A 17,257-nucleotide genomic window follows, 5' to 3' on the forward strand; every position below is an offset into this window, starting at 1 on the left:
GAGAACAGAAAAGGCTTCAGTGGGAATATATTCATAGGCTTAGAAGCCTTCAAGTCTATTGCAGTTCAGCAAGGTGGCACTTGTGCTTCAAGACATGGTAACTAACTGTTAAGTGTCCTCCAAGGCCACTTCAAAATAGACAAAATCCATTAGTCTCCACTATTACAAAACTGATTTACCACAGCGTGTTTTAGTTAGTAGAATAGGCAGGAAGTCACAAATAATGAGCAGTAACTTGCTATATACCAGTAACTTTTAAAAAGACAACTGTATAAAAATATTGTGGTATCTTTATTTGGAAGGAAAAACAAGCCTTATTGCCGGTCTTAGTTCTCAACTCTCTACTGGAGTCATATCTACCATTCAGTCTTCAGGGGAGAACTGGCTGACCAGCACTCATACTTTCATAAGTAGCACCTTTACGTCAGCTGTGCTCAACCAAAACATTAAGAAAGTTTATAACAAGGGAATGAAAAATACACTCACTTCAATAGTTTGCCAATCTGTGTTGGCAAACAAAGTAGTCCATTACAGGAGACATTAAGCTCTGTCAGAGTAGAGATCTCACACAGTGATAGAGGAAACTCTCCCAGTCTATTATGAGACAGGTTCAGGCTCTTCAATTGAGAAAACCTAGTGGCAAGAATATCAGTTAATTTGCAAATCTCCATGGTCTCAAAACAAAAACTTACAGTCACAAGGTGTCTTTGTACACTGATGATAGTTATCTAATCTAAGTCATTACGTCAGTTTCTACACAAATTTGATTTTAAGTCACTGATACTTTATATCTCAGTGGTAACACTGAAAGCGATCAAATATCATGTTTTTATTGCAGAAACAGACAAGAACCTTTTACCTTGATTCCTGACTTCCTCTGAGTGACTGTTACTAAATTAGGGAGAACTGAAAATCCTCAGTTCAATAAATTTACCTTGCAAGAATTATTTGGACTACCGATCTACCATTGTGAAGCTGGGGAAGATAAGACTAAAACATGAACTGCAACTACTCTAAGAATAGATCAAACGAGGGGAATACCCTTTCAAGCTAGGCACAACAGAAGGCCTAGTAGAGCTGTAAAAGGGAAAGGCAAGAAAGCTCTGAAAGCATCATAAGATGACGACATTATGCTTCCATACCATCACATCTGCTACCCTCTTACAAGTTGCCAAAGTAAAGCTGGAGTCTCACAGGCCCTCTGGCCCATTTCAAATGAACATTAACATTCAGAACTTACTAAGTAGGCTTTTTCAGATCTCCACTTCTTCCTACAAACTCTTACCCACAAAAACATCATTACATTTTTCCTCACCTTTTATTTTATACCCCAAAATGCTCTCAGTTTAGCAAGCAGCCTTATATTAGTATTGCATCCTGTCTATACAACTAGCGTGTCGCTCTACTAGGCTCATCTGAGGTAACACTTAACACAAAGAATTTGTGGAAGGGAGTTCACGAATACCATAAACTGCTGTAAGCTTTTATTTGCCTGCATTGCCCAGTTCTGCTTCCTAGTTCCTTCATTTGCTAGAGCTTCCTGAAGATCAATCTTTTAACATCCCATAAGAACAGGCAATACACTCCCTTCTCTTCATCCCTGGATGCACATGTCCAGAACTCCAAATGTAGAAGAAAAATAATTCTTTGCAGACCTGCAAAGGGAGTCAAGACTCCCTGCTCCACATGATCTCATAAAATTGTGTCGTAGGTTGAGGTAGATGATGTCTTGACTGTAGAAGAGGTGCTCAGGTACTTCCTCAAGGCTGTAGCATGAAAGATCAACCATGCTAAGTCGCATAGACACAACCTGAAAAGAAAAAGGAAGAGTTGCAGCTGTGCAACAATTCTTCTATGGCAGTCTAACGGACTTAAAAAACAAAGAATGCAAGTAGTAAGCAATTTACAAGAAAAATGAAAGAATACTCTTGTACCCACCAAACACAGGTAGAGTCCATGCAGGAAATTAGGTCCATGGAGTATGAACTTATGTCATTTGCTGCTACTGTCTCTGCAAGCCCCATAACAAGGAGGCACTTCTGGATATCAACAAGAACATACATAAAGCTCTGCTTTGTAGGTACAATGGATGCTCACTAAAAGCTGGACTGTAAGAGAACCAACCTAATAGAGAAAACCATACCTCTAGTTGAGAAAATTGCTGAGAAAGCATAGTCTCTGAGTGACTTCCAAAGATGCAAATTGCAAAAAGGAATCAGCTGACCTTCCAGTTTTGTCTTTTGGTGCTTACAGAACCTCTTTTTGGCCTACCTGCTTCTTCTGACTTATTGTTTGCTTGTTCAGGGTATAATATTGGAAAACTTCTGCTATGATGAAAAGGCTTCGTACATTATACTTTTGCAACATTTCATAAAGCATCTGCAAATATCAGATCTCCTTTAATTAAATATACTTTGTTTTGAGGCCTTATATGCTTCATTCCAGATTTTGACATATTTTACCCTGCAACTCATTTCATATTTCACAACATTATATATACAAGGTCAAAGTGTGGGCCAGCACTGAGCTATCACCAGCTAATTGTACTTCCACGTGAAATACAGATGCAGCTCTGAACAAGCTACGCTTCCCTTGCTGATCTATGATCTCTGTGCTAGTTAACTCAAACCTATCAGAGTGCCATTCCAGGCCACAGGTCAGAGTCAGATATGGCAGCAGAAGCATTTAATAGGTTTTTATGGCTGTAAAGTCAATCAGTCCACAGGGTTTGTTCTAGTGACATGTGATTAGCTACTCTCAGTAGGTGTGGGGGGTTAAAAAATGCAGAACTACTAGTCAACATTGCTGAACAGGCAGAGCCCCAAGAAAATGCTAAAAGAAAGTCTCTGTAGTCGTGAGTACCTAAGAAATGAAGAAAGCTGGAAAGCATCCCAGGTACCTTCTCCAGCACCCAAGCTTAATCTCTGCCTGCAGACCAAGCGTGTATCACAAATCCCATCTTACCCTCAGTACCCACCACCCCAAAGTACTGCAGTCTCCAGGCCCTCACCGTGGATGCCTGTCGGTGCCACCGCTGGCACTCTGCCAGCGTTTCAAAGGAGACATGGTATGTTTGAGCTTGTGCTCCAGCAGATGTGAAAGCAAGAGTGTACTGCCGACGTTTCATTTCTTCCACCTGCAAAGGGAGAAATGAAAACAAAGCAGTCTGCCTAAACTCCAGCATTACAGTGGATCTGAAGTCTAGAGTGAGCTATTACAAAGTGCCAGTAACATTGTCTTTTCCTGAAAACTGTTGTGAGAAACACAGGAGTAAATCCTTCTTTCTGCTGAAGTAGATCCAGTAAGTAATCATCTCCAGAATGGGTATTCATAACAATGGCTACTAACACGAATTCATAAGCAGTGTCTCTTCAAGCATTTTATTAGCCTCAGAACCACCTATGCAAAGCAAGTAGAAAAGGGTTGTGCAATTGTCTCTGCACCTGATAATACAGTAATACAGCCTAGATTAACCTCTTGTGTATAATACCCATCATTATAATCCTTTCTTCCTTTCTAATCTACAGGAAGCTAACAAATACAAAAGAGTCTTACCTTCCCTCCAACAAGAGGCAAGATGTGCATCTTCCCTGTGTGGCTATCTTTCACAGAGGATACAATGAGGCAGGTACCACAGAGAATTACTAAGCGTTCAGCCCATTTGTGCAACTGGGTCTTTCCTTTGCGTACATTATAGATTCCAGAGAGCAGGATGCGATCTAACTGTTCTACTTGACATGGCTTTTCTGAAGAAAAAGGGGACATTTGTGTTTACTTTCCATTTGTTCTTCATTCTCAGCTGTGAGTTCAAATAGAAACACAGCAGTAACAAGCATTATAAAAGATGAGTAAAGACAAGACACACAGTTGTACTTAAAATAAAAATCTCACGCAGAAGACAAGCAACTTAGGGCAGTAATGTCTGAAAAGCACTCCCTGTATGACTTTCAGCACAATGTTCCCACGTAGTGCATTTTTAATCTACAGGTAATTACAGTCCTTGGCAAACTTACACACTTGCCAAACATCCTTCTTTCAGATGCAGTAGAAAAGTGATTACGAACTCATTGAGTCAGCTAAACTCTCAGAAACCATCAAATAAGTGGCTTCTACTGTGCTTTAAAGGGAGGCCTGGAAAAATTAACTACAGAAGAATGGTAGTTATTTCCTGAAGATGATTTAAGTGAAAGGACTGGAGCACTGACTGACTATAGCTGTGCTATGTGCACTGCTAGCTGTGGAGCACTAAACCATAGAAAAACACCAAAGAACGTGTATCTGAAGTACAGGAAAAAAGTCTTGGGACTAGCAGTAAAAGCAGGCTCGGAAAATGTGAAAAATATAAATGCCTCTTGTTGGTCCTTCTCTTGACTAAAACGGGACTTTGTGAACATCACCAGAAATAAGGAAGATGGAAAAGATGAACCTGCATGCTACCTGACTATTTGCCATTCAGAGATTCATTCACCATTTACCATTCAGAGATTATAATTATCATTTTCTGAGATTTTTCCTCTTTCTGAATACAGAATGCTAGCTGCTTTGGACTTCCACTCTGAATCCCAGCTATTTCACAACTCCTATAGATGTGTGTAAGAATGGTCTTAATCTCTAGGGATAAGGAAATTCCCTGTCACTCTGCAGCTCCTAAGCTTGGCAACTCTAATTAAACACCTCAGGAATTGCACAAGCCCAGCTACAGCAACACAAGAAATCAAGAGAATTCGCCACCACTGAGAGTGTGCGTGACACTCGACAATTCACACTCGTCACATCTGACATAGACGGACAGCCTGATGGCCCTGGAGAGCTTCTTTCACTCAAACAGTTGCTGAGGCATGTAAAGACCCCATAACACTTGGTCTCTCTGGGTCACTGACCTCTATTCTCCAAGTGACTTCCATTGAAATGAAGACACACCACCCCCCTCCTTCTCCCAGCCAATCTAACTGATTCTCTCCCCTCATAAAACTCTTGGGTCCCTATGAGCATCTCAACAACCAGACTTCAGGAAGCATGCTTCCTTCCTACTGCTGATCAATGTAAGATTTCTATTAACAGGTTCCACCACTTGTAGTCTCACCATTCCACCTGGGCATAAGGAACCCCCATGCACAAGGAAAAGAAACAAACACAATGGACCACATAAGAAAAGCAGACGAATGCAGAAAGACACCAGAGAAATCCAAGCACATTGCCATGGTGTGAAGGAAATATGAAAGCTACTCAGTGCTCTAAGTAATGTTTCTCTGCCTGAAATGCATTACTCCTTTCCCTGTTCTCAGCTGCAGGCTTTGCAAAATTACCACATAATTCTCCATAGCATTTCCTCTCTTTATTTCCTTCCCTACCTTTAAGAACCACTTTCTTAGCATCTGCTTTTAACTTTGTTAAAACAGGTCTCCTGAATACTCTTCAGTCATTATGCTTTCTCCTTTACAGTCTCTTTCTAGGCAGGACTATCCTCTCATGCTGACAGAAACTACTCAATTCCATTTTTTACCTACTTGTTTCCATGATGCTAAGTCACTGTTTCTGAATCTTCTGCAGTTCCTGTTCGACATAACCAAACTGCATTCCTCATTTTTCCCCTCAAAAGTTCTCTGCAGCCCTGTTCCTGATGTCTCTTCTTCCACCGGAAGTACCTTCTGACTCTATCCCTTACGATATAAATCCAGATTGTACACAAGCCACACTTCTTTCCATCTCCACTGTGCATCTACACTGTTGCACCTGCTCTGCACACAGCTCCCAGCCAGACGGAATTTGTCTCAGGTAAAAGGGTTGAGAAGCTGACTTCTTATGACTTTTTTTTTTAAACATAGATCAATCAAATGATGGCCAGTAGCTTAGTCAGGCTACCCAGCTGCATGATGGAAAAGAAACTTTCTGTTAAAACCTCTTGACTTTTTTCTGAAATGCAAAAAATAAGCAGCTAAAACATTGAAAGTAATAAAATTATTAACTTCCTTCCCCCTTATTTCTTTTATTTTCCTCTCCAGCGAATTCATTTTCTGACTGCTAGCACTGTGCACCAACTGGCCTATGACTATTGTTCTGTCACACCTTATGCACATGGTATCCTGCCCAAACTGACTCAGTAGGCCACTCAGAAGTCTCACTTCTGCAATGAAATGCACTGGGGTTTTGATGGCAACTTGCATTTTTATTAACCAGCTGGCACTCTCACTCATTTTTTCACAGGCTGTGGAGGAATTTGGCCAAGACCTTCCTCACCCATATCCATATACCCTTTGAAAATATAATATTCAGGCAGGCTGCAGTAGAAATGGCATACCTAGACTGAAATGCAGTGTTTCTGATCCCATTAGGAGTTCTAAGACGTTCATTATGACATAAAAAACTATGTGCAACACAGTAATCCTGTGTCTTCCTATGGAGCTGTCTTTTCTCCAAGCCACAGACAGGGTCAAGAGAACGACAAAAAAAAAAAAACTTTGCCTTTTTTACTAATTTTCAAAACTCATTATTTTAAGAAATGCTTTCTGATACTTTGGGTTCCATCTCATAGTTAAAGCCATGGGAACAGTGACACTGTGAACACATACAAGTTCTTACCACTATAAAAGCGGATCATACAGCTGAGATCAGAGTTTGCTGCCTCTTCCTGCATTCTGACAGGATCATCAAAACCCAGCCCAGCCAAGTAGTCATACACAATCTGAAGGGGTTTTTCTGTGGGCTCCAGCCTCCTGTCAAAACATAGAAGAAAGTAGTTTGAGAACCTGAACAAGATTAAATATGTCTCATTGCAGCTAGAGTGCAAGGAATACTGACACTGGTTGATCTGCTTCTCTCAAAAGGTCTGGCAAGCACACACACATGGGGTCCGTGCTTCCTGCTTTTTAAGCAGGAATTAAGAACTGCAGCACTCGAAGAATTGTATTGCAGAAGGGAAATGGAGAGGAAAAACAACAGGTATAAGCCATACAACACACAGTGATAGTTTCCTTTCCATGATTTAAGGAGTACCAGGAGGAAACAATGACAAGAAACAATACCAGAAATAACGTGCAAAAAACAGACCCTAAATAACAATAAAAACCCTATTTATAATGACTAAAAGATTTAAAAGAACTGTACTTAAGTTTCTGTTCCAAATGCAGCTGGGAACAAAGCACAAGAGAAACCTCCAGAAGAATGACTTCTAATAAGACAGAAAAAAAAACTGCCACTCTCTTTAGCTCTCATCAGTGCAAGATTTTCATGTTCTGTCAAATTAACTTAAATGGTACATTTAAAGAAAAGACATTTTTAGAACTGCAACAGATCATAGAAAAGATTCAGGGGCTAACCTGATTAAATGGAAACAAAAAATTTCTCCCCAAACATCAGGTTTAATATATTCAAAACAAAAAAGACATTTTCTGATCCTCTCATCTCACTTCTTCCAGAGACCGAGTTATTTTCCAAAAAAAAAAAAAAAAAATCTGGCTAAATTAGAAGTTTAACGTTAAGGAAGAAAAAAACATACAGAATGGTTTGGGTTGGAAAGGACCTTAAGGATCACGTAGTTCCAGCCCCCCACCAGACCAGGTTGCTCAAAGCCCCATCCGGCCTGGTTTTGAACAATGCCAGGGATGGGGCATCCACAGCTTCTTTGGGCAGCCTTTTCCAGTGCCTCAACACCCTCTGAATGAAGAATTTCTTACTTAAATATTAAAGTATTAGTGTAAAAGATTAAGCACTGAAAATCTAAGATGGGAGTTAGCATAAGTTTCATTATTTACTAAAAAAAACTATCCTTACTTCTAATCTATATGTGCCTAACTTCAGGTGATGGCCACTAGACCTTTACTTGTCTATCCTTTAAGCAGGTACATGCAAATCACAATACAAGACATTTCAAACTTTCTCTTCAAGTTTTGTTTTGAAGCTTATCAACATTCTGGAAGTGCTAGCATTATGACTGTTCACTGTATCCATGCACTGACTGCTCGGTAACATAAAGACTCAACAGTATTTATATTCCTGGATCAAACCTGCTCTCACTTGTTCGGCACATTCATTTATACCCTTCAATCCACATGTCCTCTTGAACTGCGCTTTTTACAAGTTACAGCCCCCTTCCTCTACTCTTCAGTAATTAGCAAACTTGGCTTTTACCTAAATATCTCCAGTGATACAGAAAAGCAGTCTGCCCCAGAGAATACTGTATGTTAAACCACCTAGATCAACCTGTAGCAGTATTCATCACTCCCTCACTCCCCTTCCTGAGTTTTCACCATCCTTTTTGCCAAGGATTATTAACAGAGCAACTGAAAAGCATACATCTACCTTTCTTTATTCATACACCAATCTTCCATTCAAAAAAAAACACCCTTACACTGAATAACAATTTCTAATTTGTAAGGTATCAGCCAATGGGTTTCAGTGGTCTGTGCACTGCTTTTCTACCAATGATATCAGAACATCACGCAGTGCGACAAATGACTAATGCTTTTGACGACCACGACTGAAATTTCAAAGCATCAAGTTTGTTCAGTAAGACCTATTTTCTTCTAAACTTTGTTAACTTGCATACATCATTCATACAGCACGTCCTAACGTGAAATGTTTTATTACTGTATACTCCAAACCTTTCTGCTTCTCAGCTAAAGAACAAAAACATTTTTTATTCTTTTTAATGATTATTCTCTAGCATTTCCAATTACTGACAGCTTTGCAGGTGTCATCTCATTATTAAGGCAGTACTGATTTCACAAAACATGCACCATTTATAAATATATAATCACCCAGACTTCCTCTGTAGCCAATAGGACACACCTCAAGAAGTTAAATGACCTCAGGTATTCCAAGCATATACATTGCAACTCTTCCACTGCACACACAGGAATTCTGGATCAGATACTCAAGCAAGATTACTCTCACAGTTACGGTCCAAAACAACTAGGGTAAATTTATATATATATATATATATATATATATATATATATATATATATATATTTAAACATGGAAATACATGTACTTGTTATCCAAAATGCTGTATATGAAATAGCCCCCCTTCCTCCCACTTCTTAAATGAGCTCTTGGAGCTTCCCCTGACCAACAAACTGCTATCAGGCTTTGCAAACTTTAGTCTCTACTCAGCCCTAAGTATAATCATAAATTATTGTGAAATTTCAACCCACAAACAAGCTTTATTTAACAAAGGAGGAAAACCTTGATGTCTCTCTCCAAATCTACCAAAAGGATCACTCATTAATAGAACTGGTTTGCTTAGAAGCCTGTTCTTATTCCTTCCATTGAAGTAGGATTTAAAATCCAGTTTATCAAATATTGCCTGCATTAAGGAGTTGAAAGCACTGTTCCTACCAATGTCACCAGTCGTCATTTTTAATTATTAGAAATTATCCTGATTTCATGAAGCTTACAATATGACTAAAAGCAATGCCAGAGACAGATAGCAATTTTATATGTATACTCCAAAATTTATATATGAAAAAAATCAGGCATCAATTTCAGATTCAAGATGTCATCAGGTGTGTGTCAACAATGCATGCCATGTGTTTCCTAACGTTCAAATGAAGTCCTTGTGTTTCAGTTTGTGTCCATTGCCTCCTTTGCTGTCATTGGGCACCACTGAAAAGAACATGGTTCTCTCTTATTTTTTCCCCTACCAGGAATTTATACACATTGACAAAATCCCCCCAAGCCTTCTCCAGGCTGAAGTCTCATCTCAGCTGAACAATGAGTTGCGCTCATCCATTATTCATCTTAGCAGCTCTTTGATGGACTCTCTCCAGTATGTCCACACCTCCCTGGCACTGGGAAGCTCAGCGCTGGACCCAGCGCACCAGGTGTGGTCTCAACAGTTCCAAGCAGAAGGGAAGAACGACCTCCCTCAGACTGCTGGCAACAATTCTCCTGATGAAGCCCAGGATGCTGCTGGCCTTCTTTGCCACGAAGGCACATTGCTGGCTCATGTTCAACTTGGTATCCACGAGGAAATTCAGGTCCTCCTCCACAAAGCTGCTTTCCACAGCAGGCCAATCCCAACGTTTACTAGAGCCTGGGGTTATTCCTCCTCAGGTGCAGGAATTGGCTTTTCATTTTGCTGAACTTCTTAAGGTTCCTCTCTGCCCAGTTTTCTGCCTGTCCATGTTTAGTTGCTTACCTTTAGTAGCTTCAAATTTTAATCCCAAGTCCACACTGAAGTTACTTGGTAACATTTCACACGTTTTAGAAGCAGAATAGAAAATTGCCTCACTATCAAAAAGAAACATTAATTTGCTTCTGTAATTGCAATGACTTCACTCTTCGTGATGACATCCACTTTGTATTTGCAGTGGGATAAGAAGTCTTTTGAAATAATTTGGGGAGCCTATAAGGAAGGACCAGATCCTATGCTATTCAGATACTATCCTATTTCCAAAACAAAATGGAAAATAGCTTCCAGTTTGCAGTCAAGAATGGAAATTCAAGCAGTGCACCATCAACAGCATTCACCTGTACCATCTACACCATTCATCTGCACCTCCGCCAACCGTTCAGATACTGGTTATATTTTTGGAACTCCTGGAAAAAGATCCCAACCCAGCTAAGGCAGAGAGCTCTTTGTACAATCAGCATGAAAAGCTGATTCATGAAAAGCTTTTTCTTTCCCTGTTTTGCAAGACGGACATGGGACAAGAGATTGGTTCAAAACAGTGCAATGCTATGCAAAGAGAGAAGCATTGATATTTCTTCCATACAAATACAGGCTCTCAGTCTTATTTCAGGACCTTCAGTTGAGATCCAGAAGCTTAGAGAGCAAAGCACTCTCTAAGTATGTACCTGAGGTTTAAGTTATCACTTAATTTTTATGCTACAGAAACAGCAGCAAACATGACATCAAACTTTAAAAAGAACTTTCCAATGTATTCTTGAAAATGACAAACCTGTGTATCTGTCTCCTATAACAGGCAAGGGACTAGAAACTGGAATAAATAATAGGTTGCACCAAACAATTCAGACTTTCAACACACCAAATCCTGATGTATTCTATAACCTTAATTGCAGAATTCAAGAGGAATATGAGAGATTTGACTGGATCTCCAAATACCTAGCTGAAGTGTCCCTTGACTACTCTCAGATTCCAGTTCTTCTGCTATTAAAGCCTTGTGCTTGACAGAAAGCAGCTTTTCCAGCATGTGACCTATGGCTTAGGAACTATAAATGCTTGAATATCATTCATGAAAAGAACATTTCAAGTAGTCTGCATCTAGATTTCCTACTGTTACACCAAAAAAAAAATTAAAAAAATCCACCCAAACACTACAGTTTGGTTGCTGAACAAACTGAAGTTTTTAGAAGCATGTATTGTACAATATAATTCTTGCACATCAGAATTCAGGAAGAACCTTAATACAGCAAAGGGATAAGCGCTTTTCATAAAACAATAATATATTCAAATTAAATCACAGTTCTACAGTGCTCAACACTCTGAGGTACAGTACTGTGGTTTACCATCTTGAAAAAGGAAGATACTCTATCCTGGCACACTTGCCGCTTCTCAAGATAAGATCTGATTTTTCATTGCTTTTATTCTTTTCATCTTTCACATCAGCAAGAATTACTGCTGCAGGGATGTTGTAGGATTTCAAAATGTTAGTTTGAAAAAAAAACACCCTACTTTTCCTTCTTGACCACATAAATCAAGCTGGTATGCTTCCAGAAATACCTTCATTTTTGTTTATATTCTAAAAAAAACAAACGTACAAAAAGAACATTTGCAGTAATACCTACTCAAGCCTAATCCCCATACCAACATCTCTCTCTCGACATAAAACCGTAACTATCTGAAAGTCAGTCAAAAATGTATGCAGCATTACTGCACCTTCTAAGTTTGGTCGCTACTGACTGAAAGGCAAGAGCCTTGCCAAGAAATTAAGCCTTCTGAATTCAAGTTGTCTGCAAAAATCTACAAGCTATTCCAATTTCATTACCCGGCAGAAGTATGCGAGATTACAGGAAAAACAATACCTGAAAAGCTGTGTGCACACAGGATAAAACGACTTGCCCCTCAGTGGAGGAAGTGTGGCTTGGTGAGACACAACAAGCATGAGGGCAGTCGTTCTTATGGCACTAGCCATATGCTGTACCCGTGCCCAATGAGCACCAGCACAGAGTCCAGACATTTGCTGGTAACACCCACAGGTCCAGCAAAGGGCTTTGCAAATAAAGCAATGAACAAAACAGCTCGTTGCCTACTGACCACATTCAAATCAGGATATAAAGCAATCTGAATACCTTTGGGGACACTCTGGTGTCCTGACTGAATGGATCACTGGTCCACGTTCTTGTTAAGAGCCATGTAATTTACTTATAAAATCTAACAGAAGTCTGGAAAGCAGGAAACAGAATACCAAAACAAGTATTTGGAACAAGTGGCTGTAATGGCAATTTCTATACAAAATTTCTATCCTAACACAACCAAGGCCAACAGGTTCTAAACACAATTGTTAGAGCTTGAGAAACAAAAGTATGCTTTCCCTTTGAGAAAAAAGCAACATGATAAGCAACTTAAATTGGCATTGCACATTAGAAATGCGCAAAACATCTCATACACTGTGCAATAAACACTGAATACTAACACACATGGAGAAAACCATGGCAGTCAAAGCAGCTGCAATTTGACACAAACAGCCCATTCTATCCACATCAGTATCACACAGCAGGTACTAGCCACTTCCACTAAGTCAGAGAAGCAGCTCTACTGAGTGAAGGTGTGACGAGTAATGAAAGAGAAAAGACAAAAAATCAGCAAGTTTCACATACAGCCCTTCTTCATGAGCAAAAATCAAGTTTTCAAATCTTCATAGTTTAAATTTTTATTGTGACGGGTAAGCATACCAAAAAAAAAGTAATAAAGCTATTTAATCCTCTCCTCTGCAGGAAGGCATAATTTCTGAATAGGAAAGAATGCTAACATAAAGAAAGATTCCAGCTAGATCTCTAAAGATTCTTGAAGCGCACTATGGAGGAGAAAAGAATGTTCTGACAGAAACTGACTTCCCTGTACACATACTTAAAAGAGAAATGCAGAAATATCACAAGGACACCACAATATTTAAAGTGTAAAAGTTTTCTGTTTTTCTTCCACTTACTGACCAGTCTGTGTTCAGTCTTCTGAGTCAGGTGCCAAATCAACCTTTGCCACTCTCTGGTTTTGAGAGAAAGTCACCTACTGATACTTAAAAGGGTGAGGAATTCAGTTGTTTTGTTTAGGAGACAACTGTATCAATGGTAAAATGCAAACGGATGCTTGTCCTGGTTTCAGTTAGGACAGAGTTAATTTTCCTCCTAGTAGCTGGCAGGGTGCTATGTTTTGGATTAGGATGAGAAGAGCGCTGATAACATGCTGATGTTTTAATTGTTGTAGAGCAGTGCTTACACCAAGCCAAAGACTTTTCAGCTTCTCGCTCTGTCCTGCTAGCGAGCAGGCTAGGGATGCAGCAGGAGCTGGGAGGGGACAGACCCAGGACAGCTGACCCAAACTGGCCAAAGGGGTATTCCATACCATCTGACGTCATGCTGAACAATATATAGGGGTGGCTAGCCGGGGTGGAGGGGGGGCTGGCTGCTCGGGGATAGGCTGGGCATCGGTCAACAGGTGGTGAGCAATTGCATTGTGCATCACTTATTTCGTACACATTATTACTATTAATACTATTATTATTATTATTATTATTATTATTATTATTGTTATTATTTTTCCTGTCTTAATAAACTGTCTTTATCTCAACTCACAGGCTTCACTTTCCCATTTCTCTCCCCCATCCCAGAGAGGGAGGATGGAGGGTGAGCGAACGGCTGTGTGGTGTTTGGCTGCCAGCCGGGCTAAACCACAACAATGCTTAACTGAGTAATCTGTGCTCACAAACACATTATTAAAGTAGTCAGCAAACTTTGTTCAAGGCAAGGATTATCTCAAGAGGGCATGGGGATATCTTGAGCATTCTGTCATCTTCCTGTGGAAATGCAAGCAGGTGCCGTCTGTGACTGCTTCCTGTTACTAACAGAGATGGTTACTGAAGCAATACCGGTAACTCCCATTTCAGGGAACAGAATTTCTTCACGGAAAGGGTGGTTAGGCACTGCAACAGGCTGCCCAGGGTGGTGGTGGAGTCGCCATCCCTGGAGGTGTTTAAGAGACATGTGGATGAGGCGCACAGGGACATGGTTTAACTGTGGAGCTGCAGTGTTAGGTGGATGGTTGGACTCAATGATCTTAAAAGTTGTTTCCAACCTAAACAATTCTATGACTCTGAGAACATCCCCCCCCAGCGGTAAGTAGTTCAGGAACCTCTTCTGTGGCAAAGACGTCTCTCGAATTACAAAGGCAACAGACATACAGTAATCAAGAGCTTTCCAAGAAATTAAAGACAAAACTTGAGTAAGTGCGTGATACAGCAAGAGGCAATAAATTAACAAGTGGGAAGTAAACATTTACAACTTGGTACTTGCTTCCAGAACTCCTGTCAGGATGAATTTACCAAACTATTGCAAAGCCTGACACAAATCAAAGACAGGCACTGCTACCTAACATGAGAAGAGACATAAATTTAGAAGAACTCAAACACAAAAGCCATTTCAAAAGCTCAAAAAAGTCAAAACATCCCTCTCTAAACAAACCTCCAAGAGTTACCTAGTCTTCTTTGAGATCTGCAATAAAGGTCTTTTTTCTGAATGTTCGGAAGTTTGCTCACTGTTATAGTACAAAACAAAATAATTTCCTTATAAATAGTTCAAGCAATTAATTTTCAGCTGCCTCCATGACTACAATGAAGTGTCTGCATATCCTCATACCACATTTATAACTAACCTTTCCCTAGTTCCTAAAAACCAGGCTGAGCAAAGCAAAAAGGTCCAAATAACTTTTTTCAAGTGTCCTTTTTAACAGTGTCATAGACTCAAAGAATGGTTTGGGTTGGAAGCCCATCCTTAAAGCCCCCCTGTGTCCCCCCGTCCCCCCCGCCATGGGCAGGGACCCCTCCCACCAGCCCAGGCTTCCCCCAGCCCCATCCAGCCTGGCCTTAGGCACTGCCAGGGATGGGGCATCCGCAGCTTCTCTGAGCAGCCTGTGCCAGTGTTTCCCCACCCTCATCGCGATGAATTTATGCCTACCCTAAACCTACCCTTTTTCAGTTTAAAATCGTTACCCCTTGTCTTATCTCTACAATCCCTGATAAAGAGTCCCTCCCCAGCTTTCTCATAGGCCCCTATCCCCCATCCTATTCTCTACATCTCTTGTCACTAGCACTCCTGCCCTCAACTCAATCAAACCTACACTACGTGGTTTTAAACTTTGGACATGCACAATTTAAGACTTTAATTTAGCTATCAAAAAGCCGGCTACTACTACTGTTCGGCTCATAATGTCTCTATTGCTTAGTCTTCAATACGAAGACTACAGTGCTATTTTTTTTTTCCCTTGGAAGAGGAACTGCAACTTTATAAACAAAAGTTAAGTCCAAAAGAATCACTGCAAAGTCTAAATCCTAAGAAACCTAATGGGAGCTTGTAAACCTAGAGTTCATAATACACTCAGCATAAAGTCCGTGCACCTTAAGCCCTGAGCTGTCTGTTTTCAGCCTCAATCGACTGTGGGCATATAATGTGTGATACTAGGCCCACACCTTCTCTATATAATGTTTACTGTGCTACATTTGTGCCTATCTTTAATAGTTATGTACCTGGGAACTCTTATGAAAAAAACACACACACACACACACACAAAGACTAATGTGTAAATCCAACATGAGTGACTGTTAAAGTACTTTACGTGTTTCACTGGCTCAGAATAACTGTGCACAGCCTCCTAAACTGCTTAAGTTTTCCTAATACCAAAGCGTCCCTAAAACAGAACATAAAGAAGGAGCACACAAACGTAATCTGTACCTACAAAATGAGGTCATGTTTCTGGTTGGAGCAGCCGCCAAACCCTCCCAGCTAAAACACCTATGGCTTGACTAAGAGAGATGTAAGCGGCTCACTACTACTTTGTTTTTATGAATTATGTTACTCAAGGCTGTGTCTGACACCTACCACCTCTGTCCTGCATTTATACTACTACTGTACGCAGGTACACAGAGAAGAGGGCCCTGCAAGACTAAAGCAAACGTTTCTCGATACAAATCTATCCTCTCTCGGCCCTCACCTGACCAGGTCTCCGTGAAGTTGCAAGAAGAGGTTTCTTCTCTCTTCTCCATCACATATCTCGGAGGCGGGGGTGTCCACCGTACAGAGGACCAGGCGCAAGTCAGAGGAAGCACAAGACGCGGAATCTCTTCCATAAACGTACACGCAGCCTCGTCCAGCATCCTCCCTCAGCCAGTCCCTCTCGCGGGAGCCAAACCGAGTCCTGTTCAAACAGCTCCTGCTCCCGTTGCGCTTCACGTTTCTCTGCAAGGAAACGCGGCGTCAGCAGCCGCCTCCGAAGCGGCGCCCGGCCTCCCCCCGTGCCCAGCGCCGCCCCGGGAGCTTCGGCGCCCCGCGGGCCCCGGCCACGGAGGGGCCGCCGACCCCGTCCCGACAGCCGCGGCAAGGTCGAGGCGGGCATCGCCCCGGGCGCGGCGCTACCCCCGCGGCCCCGGCCCGCCGAGCTGCCGGGAAGGGCCGGCGGAACGGGGCGGCCCCCGCGCGGCGCAGGCCCGGCGCCGGCCCCCTCCTCACCTTCAGCACCCGGATGCCACCGCGGGGCCCAGCGCGGCCCCCCGGCGCGCCGCCCCCGCCCGCCGCCGCCGCCGCCGCCGCCGCCGCCGCCGCCTCGTCCTCCTCGGGCTCCGGCCCCTCCCTGGGCACGGGCCCCGTGCCGGCCTCCCCCATCGCCCGCCGGACGCCGACACCTCGGACGGCGACGGCGGCCCCGGCCCCGCTCCGCGCAGGCCCCGCCCCGGAAGCGCGCGGCCTTCCGCCGCCGGCGGGCGCGGCCTCAGCGGCGGCGCGGGGCCGGGCGGGGCCGGGCCGGGCTCCCCGCGTCTCGCCGCTGCCCTAGGCCCGGGCGGCCTCGGGGGCGCTGCTCAGGGGCCGAGCCGGGGCCGCTCCGCAGCGGCTGCGCTGCCCGCCCGGCCCGCGACGCGCCTTCAGCGGCGGCTGCCCCTTGGAAGCGCTCGGCTCGGATCCCCGCGCCCCGCCGCCCTCCCGCCGCTCGGAGCAGCCTGCGGCCCGGTGAGCGCCGGCGGTGCCGAGCTCCAGCGCGCTTCTGCCCGCGGCACCGGCACCGGCTCCGCGCCGCGCCCGTTCCTGCTGCT

General features: G+C 42.7%; 1 protein-coding gene across 1 annotated transcript in view; it reads right to left on the reverse strand.

The window, feature by feature from the left end:
- PHLPP2 (PH domain and leucine rich repeat protein phosphatase 2) overlaps positions 1–16,874 on the reverse strand; it is a gene marked incomplete at its 5' end in the record, with an annotated part of 33,751 nt that extends 16,877 nt beyond the window's left edge. The window contains 7 exons of the mRNA XM_040571128.1: positions 487–633; positions 1,656–1,810; positions 3,011–3,136; positions 3,556–3,746; positions 6,580–6,713; positions 16,165–16,409; positions 16,680–16,874. Coding sequence (XP_040427062.1) covers positions 487–633; positions 1,656–1,810; positions 3,011–3,136; positions 3,556–3,746; positions 6,580–6,713; positions 16,165–16,409; positions 16,680–16,874 — 1,193 coding nt within the window. The remainder of the gene's footprint in view (positions 1–486; positions 634–1,655; positions 1,811–3,010; positions 3,137–3,555; positions 3,747–6,579; positions 6,714–16,164; positions 16,410–16,679) is intronic.
- Positions 16,875–17,257: the final 383 nt, after the last annotated feature.

The sequence above is a fragment of the Cygnus olor genome, chromosome 12, assembly GCF_009769625.2.
Source record: "Cygnus olor isolate bCygOlo1 chromosome 12, bCygOlo1.pri.v2, whole genome shotgun sequence".
Lineage (NCBI taxonomy): Eukaryota > Metazoa > Chordata > Aves > Anseriformes > Anatidae > Cygnus > Cygnus olor.